The sequence below is a fragment of the Silurus meridionalis genome, chromosome 6 (genome assembly GCF_014805685.1).
Source record: "Silurus meridionalis isolate SWU-2019-XX chromosome 6, ASM1480568v1, whole genome shotgun sequence".
NCBI classification, from domain to species: domain Eukaryota; kingdom Metazoa; phylum Chordata; class Actinopteri; order Siluriformes; family Siluridae; genus Silurus; species Silurus meridionalis.
Genome location: NC_060889.1, coordinates 30,178,583 through 30,193,665, shown reverse-complemented (window position 1 = coordinate 30,193,665; position 15,083 = coordinate 30,178,583). Strand labels below are relative to the sequence as shown.

Here is a 15,083-nt window from a genome sequence, read left to right as displayed (position 1 = left end):
GCAGGTTTCAGCAGGACACAATCTTCAGTTTGAAGCTTTTACAGTCTTTCTTCAAGGAACTGATGCCACAGAAGGTAAACTGTCAGTGATCAGGAGGAAACAGATATTACTGTCAGTTAATTTTGATGTATATATATATATATATATATATATATATATATATATATATATATATATATATATATATAAATTGATGCATAATTTATTAACGCATTTTTGTTTGATAAATTTTATTAGAAATATTTTGACCGAGTGTCGTGCAGAATTCACAAACACTTGCTTATAAGAAATGAACAAATAAACGAGGAAATCCAAACTCTTCCAAACTTTATGACATGGGAAACTCCAGAAACCCGACGACACTCTGTACCCCAGTGCGCGTGACCTGTGTCTATTTATAGCAAACCCTGAGGGGGAAGATGCAGTACACACATACAACAAGCACCAGTACATACAGAATAACATCATTCAGACACAAGGGTGTTAGTAAAGTCAGGAACTGATGTAGGTGAGGAAGTCTGGGGTTCAGTCAGTGTTCACATTCATCCCAGAGGTGTTAAATAGGTTTTAGGGCAGAGCTCTATAGCAGGAGATCTTCCACTCCAACCCATGCAAAGCAGATCTTCATGGAGTTTGCTTTGTGCACAAGGGCATTGTCATGCTGGAACAGGTTTGGGTCTTTTAGTTCATCAAAGCTGGCACTTGCTTTATACAGGCTTCTCAATTTCCTTTCATTTTACTGTATAGAGGAGACAAAAATGTTCATTATCCCAAATAGTGGGTCAGTGTGTACTGTAAACAAACTACTGAACAAATTACTAAAAGTTCTGGGTGATTTAGTCAGTGTGTGTATGTGATTAATTTCTAATAAAATTATAATCTTAAGCTTACTAAAGTTAGCATTTATAAAAGTAATGAGAAAAACATTATCAAAACAAATTATTATTTTATAGTGTAGCATAGCTAATGACATGTCATGTCCAAGGAAGAAGAAGAGCTGGTCCAGATGATCTTTCATACCTTTATTCTTTTTCAATGTTGACCTCAGTTAAAGTTTAATTAATATTCAGAGATTTTATTTGTTTCAAATGATTTTTATTTCTTCTAAAAGGTGGAAGGAAAGAGGCCTGGCAGCTCTTTTTCTAGGTCCTCCAAATATATAGAGCAGGCCCTGGTTCAAGTCAAGAGAAAATGTCATGCTACCACATCCAAAGAGACCCTTTACAACTGTATGCCTTCAGCTTTACAATAACAGTTTGGTTTGGGAAAGAACCACATATGTCTGGAAAAATCAGGTGTGCCAATACTTTTGTCTATTTAGTATTGTAGTCGATCAAATAGTTCAGGGGAAGGAGGACCAATATTGCGGCGAACAGTTTTGACCATATCAGGGCTTTTTATTGTGTATTGTCCCTTTCACACGTTTCCCAGGATCCCTGGTGCATACAGTGGATTAAGGGCCTTGCTCAAAGCCCAAGAGTGGCAGCTTGGTGATACAGGGACTTGAACCCCAAACCTTCCAAGCAGTAGCCCACCACCTTAACCACTGAGCTACCAATTTCCAGTTGTTAAAGATCAAATTCAGTTCATTCTCTAGCCTGAATTCACCCTTCTGACTGGAACTTTAGTGTCTCTGCAGAAGTTGATGTTGTCTGTTATGCAAGTTATGTTGTTGATGCCAGTGTTTTCCACGCTGAATCAGATTTGAAAATCTTCCAGATTTGAAAGACTTCTTTAAGACAACAGGCAGCAGGTGTCAGTGGAAGCAGGTTCTGGTCAGACCTTTCAAGTGGAGGCAAAAATGTTTTGGGGCAGAAAGATGAGAACATGTGACAAACCAGGCAGTTCTATTGTTCTTACTCAACGTAGATCTCAGAGCTTATTTTATACATGGAGTGTTCCAGGAATGAAGCCTACAGAACATGCACTTACAGGAAAACTTTGGGATGGTAACAGTTACTCTGCTTTTTATCACATACTCTAGTCTTGATTGTTTTCCTCTAACAGCACTACACTTTTTATTCATTGCTTGAATCAATAATAACTGATAGAGTTTGTGTCACTTTGAATTGTAATGTGTAACATGTTCTGCCATCTAAATTCACTCTCATTGTATCTCCTGTATCAGCCATGGCTTTCTCCAGCAGTGCTTTGTGTGAAGATCAGCTCCAGTGCTCCATCTGTCTGGATGTGTTCACTGATCCAGTCTCTACTCCATGTGGACACAACTTCTGTATGACTTGTCTAAAAGAGTATTGGGACAGCAGTTCACACTGCCAGTGTCCAGTGTGTAAGGAGGAATTCTTCAATTGTCCTGATCTACGTGTAAATACGTTCATCTCTGCACTTGCTGCTACATTTAAGAAGTCAGTTCAGGTGAAATCCAGCAGAGCTGCAAATCAGCTTCCATTTAAGAGTAAGAAGGTTCTGTGTGACTCCTGCACTGAGGACAAGCTGAAGGCTCTAAAATCCTGTCTTCACTGTGGGCTTTCTTTCTGTAACACTCATCTGATCCCTCATAAAACTACAGCTAAACTCATGAAGCACAAACTGATAGAGCCTGTGCAGAACCTGGAGGACTACATCTGCCAGAAACATGAGAGACCCCTGGAGCTGTTCTGTAGAGATGACCAGACATGTGTGTGTCAGTTCTGTTCTGAGACAGACCACAAAACCCACAAGACAGTTCCTATAGAGGAGGAGAGTGTTGAGAAGAAGGTGAGAGACTGAACATTTATGATGAATAATGTTTGTAGATCAGAAATATGACCTCTGACTTATGAGTTAACACATGATGCATATTTTTCTCAGAATGAACTGGTGAAGACTCAAGCAGAAGTTCAGCAGAAGATCCAGGAGCGACTGAAGATGATTGAGGAGATCAAACACTCTGTAGAAGTCAATAAAGTGAGTCTCTTACAGTAACTAACCTCCAGAAGAACTCCTTTATACAACACATTAGGAGAATCATGATACATTAATGTGAAATGATTGATCTCGATTTGTTTCCTGTTAGATAAACACAGAGAAGGAGAAAGCAGATGTTGTGAAGATGTTCAGTGCACTGATGCGCTGCACTGAAAGAAGTCAGGCTGAGCTGCTTAAGGTGATGGAGGAGAAGCAGAAAGCAGCAGAGAGGCAGGCTGAAGAGTTCATTAAAAATCTGGAGCAGGAACTCAGTGAGCTAAAGAGGAGAAACACTGATCTGGAGCAGCTCTTAAACAAGGAGGATCACCTCCACCTCATACAGGTCAGAGTTTCTCTGAGTCTCAATAGCAATGCAGCACATGACAGGACGTTGGTCCCCATGCTGAGGGATTTCTCCTCTCTCCTGCTGTACTGTAGATTTACCCGTCACTGTGCAGCTCTCCACACACACAGGACTGGACTTCCATCACAATTACCTCTCATCTGAGTGTGGAGACTCTGAGGAGAGCTCTGGCTCAGCTTCAGGAGACTCTCAGTCAGGAACTGGAGAAGATTGATGAAACTGGTCAGTGTTTACTGTGGGTTTATTCTGAGAAGATTCATTCTAAGAAATATTTACATTCAGCTGAAATTTATAAAGATATTTTGATGTTATTTATAATATTGAAGTATTTAATCTTAATGTAACATTTTCCAAAACTATTTTCCAAACAGAACTGAAGAGAATTCAACAATATGTAGGTGTGTGAGCTCGTACTGATCACATGACTATATCTATACCTCTTCACTGTTACACACTGTGTGATGATAAAACTGATGTACGCTGTGTTTCTGTCTCTCAGTGGACGTGACTCTGGATCCTGATACAGCTCATCCTTATCTCGTCCTGTCTGATGATGGAAAACATGTTACATGTGGAGATACAAGTCAGAATCTCCCTGATAATCCAGAGAGGTTTAATAACTATTGCATTGTTCTGGGAAAGGAGGGATTCTCCTCAGGGAGATTTTACTACGAGGTGCAGGTCAAAGGGATGACTCAGTGGGATTTAGGAGTCGCCATAGAATCCATTAACAGGAAAGGGAAAATTATAGTCAGACCTGAAGATGGATTCTGGTGTGTGGTTCTGAGGAATAAAACTGAATATAAGGTTTGTGATTCTCCCACTGTCTCCCTCTCCTTGAAACAGGCTCCTCAGAAGGTTGGAGTGTTTGTGGATTATGAGGAGGGTCTGGTCTCCTTCTATGATGTTGATGCAAAATCTCATATCTACTCTTTCACTGCTCAGACCTTCACTAAGAAACTTTATCCATACTTCAGACTCTGTTTTAATGATGGAGGCACAAATTCAGCCCCAATGATAATCTGACCTGTTCATCAAATCTAATCCTACCTTTTGAATCTGTTTAATATGTCTATGTTAATGCATAATACAAATAAATTGTAACTGAATACTTCATGTTTACTTGTTCATGTTTCTTGTTCTAGTTGGTCCTGTGGTGTCTCTGACTTTAAGATGTAAAAATTATAACAATGGGAACACTTATGTTATATTTTGTCCATCCCACCCGGGAAGGTGCTGCTCTCATTTCTTGTAGTATAGGTCATAGTCTCAGAACAGCACTAGTTAACAAGTGACTGTCTAGAGCCAAGGCCAGGGAGCAGACAGACAGGCTAAACCGACCGTCTGCTAGCTGCACAGAGTCGTCACTCAGGATCCACGATATTGAGACTGTGTCTGTCCCCCGAGCAAAACCAAAATATAGGAACTATCAGAAAGTCTGTTTAAGTAACCTGATTAACATTAAATTAAATAGGACTGAACGCACAGCCAGCACCTCTGATCTAAAAATAGGATTGTTGAATATTAGATCTCTCACGCCAAAAGCGCTGACTATAAACGAAATTATTACCGACCAGGAGTTTAATATAATGTGTTTGACAGAAACGTGGATTAAATCGAATGAATATGTAGCATTAAATGAGGCGAGTCCTCCTGGGTATAGTTACATACACCAACCCGTCTAAATGGCAGAGGAGGCGGAGTAGCAGCTATTTATAATAATAATCTAAACGTCACACAAAAGACTAAACACAAATGTAAAACATTTGAAGTTCTCTACACCAACATAAAATATTCAGTGTCCGAAAGCAGGTCAAGTCAGTTAATTCCACTAATTATTATTTATAGACCCCAGGGCCCTACTCTGATTTTCTGATAGAATTTGCAGATTTCATTACAAATCTAGCTACTTCTTTAGACAAAGCATTAATTGTTGGAGACTTTAATATTCATTTTGATAATCAGGAAGACTCCTTAAGAGCAGCAGTTGTGTCCATTCTAGATTCAGTCGGAATTAATCAGAATGTTATAGGACCCACTCATAGTGGTGGACACACTCTCGACTTGTTGTTAACATTTGGATTAAAAATAAAAAACTTAGTCATAATTCCACAGTCTGAAGCTATTTCAGACCATTATCTAATCTCGTTTAAAATTTGCCTTAGTCATCACATTTCTACCTCACCACGTTACCGTGTTAAGCGTACTTTCACGTCAGCTACAGCAGCGTGTTTTATTAATTATCTTCCGATATTACGATATTAGATAGATCTCCGTCAGACCCGCAGAGCTCGACTGGGCCACTGAACATCTAGAAACAACGTTACGTTACACTCTAGATGATGTAGCTCCCTTAAGACCAAAATGATCAGGGAGAAAAATTAGCACAGTGGTATAATGATCATACGCGCACCTTAAAACAGAACACTCGAAAACTAGGCGTAAATGGCGTCAAACAAAATTAACAGTATTTCAAATAGCATGGAAGGAGAGCCTCCTAAATTATAGAAAATCTCTTAGTGCTGCCAGATCAGCATATTTCTCCACCCTCATAGAAAATAACAAGCATAATCCTAGATTTTTATTCAGCACGGTAGCAAAATTAACAGGGAATAAAAGCACTGCACTAACATGCACACCATCAATAGGTAGTAATGATTTCATGAACTTTTTTAATAATAAAATTGAAAACATCAGGCAAGAAATCCAGGCGGTTAATATAAATCCAAATTATTTTACAAGTAACCCTGTAGACAGCAGTGTCATTATAGCAGACAATCAATTACAAAGCTTCACTACTATTCATGAGAGTGACTTAATTTCATTAATCTCCTCATCAAAATCATCAACCTGTATTCTCGATCCCTTGCCTACTAGTTTCTTTAAACAGATAGCTCCAGAGGTAATCAAACCTGTTTTAAAAATAATTAACTCTTCCATTAGCACTGGTTATGTACCTAAATCCTTCAAACTGGCAGTTATCCACCCCCTTATTAAGAAACCTGACCTTGACCCATGTCAGTTGTCCAACTACAGACCGATATCAAATCTCCCCTTTATATCCAAAATTTTAGAAAAGGTTGTAGCACAGCAGTTATGCTCACATCTGCTTATGAATAACATTTTGAAATGTATCAGTCAGGATTTCGGCCTCATCATAGCACAGAGACGGCGCTAGTTAAGGTGGTAAATGACCTGTTATTGGCCTCTGATCAGGGTTTTGTCTCCTTACTTGTTTTGCTCGACCTTAGTGCAGCTTTTGACACCATTGATCACACTATACTGCTTGCTAGACTTGAGAATGTTGTAGGAATAAAGGAACAGCTCTCTCTTGGCTCAGGTCTTATTTGACTGATCGCTATCAGTTTGTGGATGTAAATGGTGAGTTCTCCACGCTCTATGAGGTAAAGTTTGGTGTTCCTCAAGGATCTGTCTTAGGCCCACTGCTTTTCTCTTTATATATGCTGCCTCTTGGTGAAATTATTCATAAACATGGGATTCGCTTCCATTGCTATGCTGATGACACACAGCTGTATATTTCAGCAAAGCCAGATGAGAGATCAGCTTAACAATGTTGAGAAGTGTGTAAAGGACATTAGACAGTGGATGCTTAATAACTTTCTTCTGCTCAACTCAGATAAGACGGAAGTACTTTTACTAGGACCACATGCAGCTAGAAGTAAACTTTCCGATTACGTAGCATCTCTGGATGGTGTTTCTGTTTCAGTATGTACGGCTGTCAAAGACCTTGGTGTGATTATTGACCCGAGTCTTTCCTTTGAGTCTCACGTGAATAATATCACCAGAATCGCCTTCTTTCACCTTAGAAATATTGCTAAGATTAGAAATATGATGTCGTTACAGGATGCAGAAAAACTGGTTCATGCTTTTGTTACTTCTAGATTAGACTACTGTAACGCTTTACTGTCTGGGTGTGCGAGTAAGTGCATCAATAAGCTTCAGTTAGTCCAGAATGCAGCAGCAAGGGTCCTCACTAGATCTAGGAAATATGACCACATCACCCTGTTTTAATCAGTCTACAATGGCTCCCAATCAAATCTCGCATTGACTATAAAATATTACTACTGACGTATAAAGCACTCAATGGTCTCGCACTGCAGTATCTGAGTGAACTTCTGTACCAGTATGATCCTCCACGCCTACTTAGATCAAAAGGTGCTGGCTATCTGTTGGTTCCTCAAATAATGAAGACTACAGCAGGGGGCAGATCTTTCTCTTATAAAGCCCCACAGTTATGGAACAGCCTTCCAATCAGTGTTCGGGACTCAGACACAGTCTCAGTGTTCAAGTCGAGGTTGAAAACGTATTTATTTAGTCAAGCCTTTTATCAGTAGATTTCTCTTAGGTAAAGGCACAGATCTGGAGGGAACATGGATATAGAGTGTTTGGTGAACTGGTATATTTGTATGCTGTCGTCCCTCACATTCACACGTTCACTCAGGTTTGTTGACGGTGGTGTGGTGGGTCGTCTCTTATCCCAGAGATCCCTCATGTCTGTGTTACCTTCTGGTTCTCCCTTTTAGTTATGCTGCCATAGCGAGTCTTGCGAGTCCAAACTGCACAGTGACATTAACTTTCGTACACCAATAGTTACACTTAATAATCCATATCCTTCTCTTCCGTCACCCTCTCTCTCTCTCTCTCTCTCTCTCTCTCTCTCTCTCTCTCTCTCTTTCGGTCGAGTTAAACATGCTCCTGAGGCTCCAGTGACCAGTGTTCCTGCCCCTCTCCCTCCTTGGATCTTCACACTTCTGTGCAGCTCGGGACGGTCTCTTAATTCGGAGTAGAACGGGTGCTTTGAGGACGGATTGGACTGTAGTTGGTGTCGGCGGTCTGCTGCACTGACTCGGGAGTGCAGTTTGCTTCTGATCATCATCACTGTACCCCACAACATTGTATATCTGCTTCAAATGGACATTTGGTGCAACCCAGATGAGGATGGGTTCCCTCTTGAGTCTGGTTCCTCTCAAGGTTTCTTCCTTATGCCATCTCGGGGAGTTTTTCCTTGCCACAGTTGCTCATCAGGGACAAACATACTTACAAAGAACATATTTATGTTTAATCACCACATTATCTGTGTAAAGCTGCTTTGAGACAATGTTCATTGTTAAAAGCGCTATACAAATAAAAATGAATTGAATTGAATTGAATTATGCATTTCATTCATCACTCTCTGCCAGACGTCTCTCCATGTTTTGGCAGATTTTGTAGTTTTCTCTGGTAAAGTGTTCAAAGTGTTTTCATTTTCTTCATAAGGTCACACTATGAAGTTATGGGAAAGAATAGTGGATAGTGCAATATTTGCTTTGAGTATGTTGATGGAGAAGTATAGAGAAGGTCAGAAGGAGTTGCATTGTTTGTGGATTTAGAGAAAGCGTATGACAGGGTGGTTAGAGGAGTTGTGGTATTGTATGAGGATGTCAGGTGTGTCAAAGATGTATGTGAGGGTGGTGCATGACATGTATGAGGACAGTGTGACAGCGGTGAAGTGTGCAGTAGGAACGACAGACTGGTTCAAGATGAAGGTTGGACTGCATCAGGAATCGGCTATGAGCCCTTTCCTGTTTGCAGTGGTGATGGACAGGTTGATGCAGGAGGTCAGACAGGAGTCTCCGTAGACCATGATGTTTGCGGATGTTATTGTTATTTGTGGTGAGAGTGGGGAACAGGTTGAGAAGAGCCTGGAGAGGTGGAGGTACGGTTGTACCTCCACACCTACGGTTGTTGTATGGTTTAGAGACAGTGGCATTGAGTAAAAGTCAGGAGATGGAGCTGAAGGTAGCAGAGCTGAAGATGTTGAGATTTTCATTGTGAGTGATGAGGATGGACAGGATTAGAAATTAGTTTATTGGAGGGACATGTAGGAGCTTTTGTGTACAAAGTAAAAGATGCCCGATTAAGATGGTTTAAAGGAGGGATATGGGGTACATCTGTAAGAGAATGCTGTGGATGGACCAAGGATGAAGTTTATGGATGTGATGAGGGAAGACATGAAGGTAGTTGGTTTGAGAAAGCCAGATGTAGAGGGCAGGGGGCTATGGAGATGGATGATCCGCTGTGGTGATCACTAATGGGAGCCTCCGAAAGAAGAAGAAGAATAACAATGGTATATATATATATATATATATATATATATATATATATATATATATATATATATACATTAAAATTATATAAAATGATGGATAAAACTATTATTATGCACATCAAAGTGTATCAAAATAAATGCGTAACACAAATTTATTTTATTTTATTAAAATTGTTCTGGGTACCCAAACATAGTAACTAGTAAGAAATAAACAAGGGCATCCAAACTCTACCAAACTCTACCGAACTGTATTACACATCCTCAACACATGACATGGAAAAATTCAGAAACCTGACGACACTCTCTACCCCATTCCGCGTGATTCGTGTCTATTTATAGCAAACCGTGAGGGGGAAAATGCATTACACTTAAACAACAAGCACCAGTACATACAGAAATAGTATAGCAGCAAAACAGCATTTAAAAAATTCTGTTACAGTATAAATAAATACACATATATACATATATAATCCAGCCTAAAGCACACCTGTGCCATAATCATGCTGTCTAATCAGCATCTTGACATGCCACACCTGTGAGGTGGATGGATTATCTCAGCAAAGGAGAAGTGCTCACTAACACAGATTAAGACAGATTTGTGAACAATATTTAAGGAAAATAGGCATTTTGTGTACATAGAAAAAGGCAAAACTAAAGTGTTACATTTGTAATTTTTTTTAGTGTATATATATTTACAGTGCATTTAGAAAGTATTTACAGCACTTTACCTTTTCCACATTTATTATATAAATGTTAGGGTACAGACCACGAATCCGAAGCGGAAGTAAATCTATCATGTTTTATTCAGTACCTACACACACACACACAAGTCATGTAGAGTTACGAACTTTAACGTGGGTAGAAGCCACGAAAGGGAAAGTAATCCTCGGACGGAGTGATGGAGTGTAATCCATTGAAGGAGTGTAATCCACGGTAGGAGTGTAATCCATGGAAGGAGTGTAATCCACGGAACCAGCGGGTAATGCTGGCAGTCTCGAACAAGGTCGGTGTCCATAGCCATGAAGTAGGTCTGACACGAGTGAGATGGGAACGAGAGCTTACTTGGGAGATTGGTAACGAGAGACACCTGTCAGAACGAGGCAGTGTGACAGCTGCTGAGGGGGGCATGGCAGGTGGATTCCTGACACTACCCCCCCTCCAGGGGTGGCACCTGACGCCCTAAAAAGACCCACACCAGGCGGGCCAGGGCACTCCGAGGAAGGTCCTGCCAACCGTCTAAACACTGGAGTGGAGCGGCATCCTCGGCGGAACACTGGAGCGAAGTGGCACCCTCAGCGGAACTCTGAGACAACGCGGTGCACTCATAGGAACGCTGAGACGACGCGGCGCGCTCGTCGGAAGTCTAAAACGGCACGGCGCGCTCGTAGAAACGCTAAGACGGCACGGGGCGCTCGTAGAAACTCTGAGACGGTACCTCTACCATCTGCCGTTGTCATCCCAAACATTCCCAAGAGTTGTCTGATGAAATCCACATAAGAACCAAAATCGCCTCCCTTGGCGCTCCACAGCCTGCTGGCTCTGGAGAGTGCATCTCCAGACAGGAGGGAGATACAAAAGGCGATCTTGGCCCGCTCAGTGGGGATGACTGCACCTCCCCCTACCTGCCGACGCTCTGTAGGAATCCCCCTCCACTTGGCCATCTCGCCGGAGAAGCAAGCCAGGAATTCCACTGGGCTCTCGGGGGGGAGGAATGGCGCAGCCGAGCTTGCATAATCCAGCCCTGGCGAGCATGGTCCACGAGGAGCGGCAGCGAGCTTCCGGGTAAGATCCGAAGAGGAGTTCGACTGCCAATGCATCGCGGTAGGGATCGCGGGAAGGCGATCCCATTTTCAGTTTTTAATCGGACCTTCTGTTAGGGTACGGACCACTAATCTGAAGCAGAAGTAACTCTATCATGTTTTATTCAGTACCTACACACACACACACACACACACACACACAAGTAATGCAGAGTTACGAACCGTAACGTGAGTAGAATCTACAGAAGGGAAAGTAATCCATGGAAGGAATGTAATCCATGGAATGAGTGTAATCCATTGAAGGAGTGTAATCCATGGAAGGAGTGTAATCCACGGAAGGAGTGTAATCCATGGAACCAGCGGAGAATGCTGTCAGTCTCGAACAAGGTTGGTGTCTGTAGCCATGAAGTAGGTCCGAGATGAGTGAGATGGGAACGAGAGCTTATATGGGAGATCGGTAACGAGAGCTTAATTTTATATATATATATATATATATATATATATATATATATATATATATATATATATATATATATATATATACATATATCATTTCACTGAAAAATCTTTTTTAAACACTAAACATCTGTTTTACTGGCACCAAAATCCGCCACGACGCACACATCCGGCAATCAATACCATCTGTGTGGAAACATAGCAAAAGTAATGTTTGGTGTCCCTATGTTGAGTTTGGATTCACTAATACTAAACATACATTTCCATAAAGCATCAATATTTGTCCATGACCATGTTGCTTAGAGTATTAAAAACTAATAATTAATTTAAAGTACATTTAGAACATATACATATGTGCAAAGGTTTAATCTATATTACTGTCAGGGGACAGCCTGCCACGCCATTCCCCAGCTCCACACACACACACACGTAGTCTGTCCCCATCATACTAAGTATCGGCACCTGCGGCTCGTTATCATCAGCCCTACATAAACCCCTCTCCTGCTCTCACTCACTGTCAGTTCTACTACTTCACGTAGAAGACCCAATTCCTTAGTGTTCAGCATTTCTGTTGTTGTCTTTTTTTTGTTGCGCTCTTCCTTCAGTAAAAACCCTTTTTCACTACCCTGGAGTTTTTGCTTCCGTCACTTCGCAACCGTGACAATTACACTTTGTCACAATGAGCAGCATTGAGGAATTTAACTTCCTGTTTCCGTCTTGTTTAACTGTAATTAAATATTTCATATCTTTATAGTACAGAAGTCTTAAGAGGCCATGCATTATAGCTTTTTTTCTTGTTTTCTTGTGAACACAACTTCATTTTCACATGATCTCGACATAAATATTGTTTCATCTTGATTAGTACAAAATTTTTCTGTTTATTCTGAATAAGAGTATATTCTAGAGGCAGCTTCATAGCTAATATCCATAACCATTTTATGACAGTGGGCATGTCCATATATATACTTTACATATATATGAAATTGCCAAAGGTTTGTGGACACCTGGTAATAAGTACAGTATGTGCTTTTTGAGCACCGCATTCAAGTCAAGTCAAGTTTATTTCTATAGCACTTTTTACAATGTGCATTGTCTCAAAGCAGCTTTACAGAGTTTAAGTTAAAGTGAATCTTCTTCTTCTTTCAGCTTTTGTTTTTAGCTTCAGACCAAGGCTTCATTTCGCTGTTGGTTTTACTAGATCTTAGTGCTGCATTCGACACTATAGACCATGATCTCCTCCTAGATCGCTTACAAAATTACATCGGCATTCAGGGACAGGCATTAAGCTGGTTTAAATCCTACCTGTCCGATCGTTACCATTTCGTAGATTTAAATGGAGAGCTATCCAGGCTAATGCAAGTAAATTATGGCGTGCCGCAAGGTTCAGCTCTAGGACCCCTGCTCTTCACAATATACATGCTTCCGTTAGGAAATATTATTAGAAGGCATGGAATTAGCTTCCATTGTTATGCTGATGATACTCAGCTATATATCTCATCTAAACCAGGCGATACAGCTCAATTAACCCGGATAACTGAGTGTGTTAAGGAACTAAGAGATTGGATGACCCATAACTTTCTACTTTTAAATTCTGATAAGACTGAGATTTTGCTCATCGCCCAAAACTAGTATACAGACGCTCCAGCATCTCAACCTGCATTTAGACGGATGTTCTGTAACCACTAGTTCAACGGTAAAAGACCTGGGTGTTATTTTAGACAGCGACTTGTCTTTCAAAAATCACATCAATCAAGTTACAAAACAGCCTTCTTTCACCTTAGAAATATTTCTAAGTTAAAAACATGTTATCTATATCTGATGCAGAGAAGCTCGTCCATGCGTTCATGACCTCCAGAATAGACTACTGTAATGCGTTACTAGGTGGATGTCCTGCATCATTAATAAACAAGCTTCAGTTAGTCCAGAATGCAGCAGCCAGAGTTCTTACAAGGTCAAAAAATATGATCACATAACCCCGATCTTATCGTCCCTACATTGGCTTCCTGTTAAGTTTCGAATAGACTACAAACTATTACTTCTCACTTATAAAGCACTAAATGGTTTGGCTCCATGTATCTATCCAGTCTTTTAACACGCTACAATCCGCCACGCTCCTGAGATCTCAAAACTCTGGGCTTCTAGTAGTTCCTAGAATAGCAAAGTCCACTAAAGGTGGTAGAGCATTTTCACATTTAGCTCCTAAACTCTGGAATAGTCTTCCTGACGGTGTTCGGGGCTCAGACACACTCTCCCAGTTTAAGTGTAGATTAAAACATATCTTTTAGCAAAGCCTACACATAACATACGTCTCACATCATAACCTTGTGCTCCAGAACATCTGATCACATGCACATTATCAACTTGTGCTGTTAATATCATGAACAGCAGCTACGCTAATTCCTCTCCACTGCTTCTCTTTCTCTCCCCATCCCGAGACACCCTGAGGTTTGGCCAGCTCAGTCACCTCCCACCTCGTGATGATTACGGACCTTTGAAGAAGTAGATGCCGAACTCACAAACATCCCGAACCATCTAGAGGCGTACCAGTGCCATTTGGATCCCGCTACATGTGTGGAGTTTTGACATTGGACCTCCTGGAGTGTTTAAAGGCTCTGGCATGGAGAAGCTGATGCTGGATCTGTGGTGATCACAAATGCTGAGCTCATAAAACTCGGAGCTACTAACCATATAGACTGTATAAGACTGCAGAAAGAACATCACTTATAATCTTATACTCCAGTAATCATGTTAGTTCTCACTCTCCAGTGTTCTTTATTGTTGAAAGATTTATGATCAAACTCTTGATGTCACCCAGATGAGGATGGGTTCCCTTTTTGAGTCTGGTTCCTCTCAAGGTTTCTTCCTCATAACATCTAAGGGAGTTTTTCCTTGCCACAGTCGCCACGGCTTGCTCATCAGGGACAAATTCACACCATTCACCATCACTGTTGATTTGTGTAAAGCTGCTTTGAGACAATGTCTGTTGTGAAAAGCGCTATACAAATAAACTTGACTTGACTTGACTTGACTTCACCCAATGTCGATCATCCGTCTCCATACCCCCCTGTCCTTTACATCTGCCTCTTTCAAACCAACTACCTGCATTTCTTCCCTCACCACATCCATAATCCTCCTTGGTCTTCCTCTTTTTCTCCTTCCTGGTGGCTCCATCCTCAGAATTCTCCTACTGATATAACCCATGTCCCTCCTCTGCACCAAACCATGTCAATCTTGCCTCTATATACGTATATATAAACATATGATTATTGTGAATGTCTCTAGGTTAAGTATGTAACCCTAGTTCCCTGAGAGAACAAGACGCTGTGTCACAACGTTTCGGGAACACGACTGTGTTGTCTACGCTCTGAAATAATGTGTGTAATCAGTCAAAATTGGACGCATCACAACCAGAAAGTATAAACATGGAGTGAAGCTGGCACCCGCTTCTGTAAGAGAGAAGAAAGCGCTACAGGGACACCGGCAGTGT

At 41.0% G+C, this 15,083-nt stretch overlaps 1 protein-coding gene across 1 annotated transcript; it reads left to right on the top strand.

The window, feature by feature from the left end:
• The first annotated feature begins 6 nt into the window (after positions 1–6).
• On the top strand, positions 7–4,382 carry LOC124387665 (E3 ubiquitin-protein ligase TRIM39-like). Its single transcript, XM_046852160.1, has 7 exons — positions 7–74; positions 2,129–2,718; positions 2,812–2,907; positions 3,017–3,250; positions 3,346–3,493; positions 3,643–3,669; positions 3,771–4,382. Exons 2-7 carry the CDS (start codon positions 2,131–2,133, stop codon positions 4,295–4,297), a joined length of 1,620 nt encoding a protein of 539 aa, XP_046708116.1. The 5' UTR covers positions 7–74; positions 2,129–2,130; the 3' UTR covers positions 4,298–4,382.
• The last annotated feature ends 10,701 nt before the right edge of the window (positions 4,383–15,083 follow it).

Coding starts and splice junctions, on each gene's coding strand:
- LOC124387665 (XM_046852160.1), top strand. CDS start 2,131: ATGGCTTTCTCCAGCAGTGCTTTGTGTGAAGATCAGCTCCAGTGCTCC. Junction 2,719..2,811: donor AGGAGAGTGTTGAGAAGAAG/GTGAGAGACTGA, acceptor TATTTTTCTCAG/AATGAACTGGTGAAGACTCA. Junction 3,251..3,345: donor ATCACCTCCACCTCATACAG/GTCAGAGTTTCT, acceptor GCTGTACTGTAG/ATTTACCCGTCACTGTGCAG.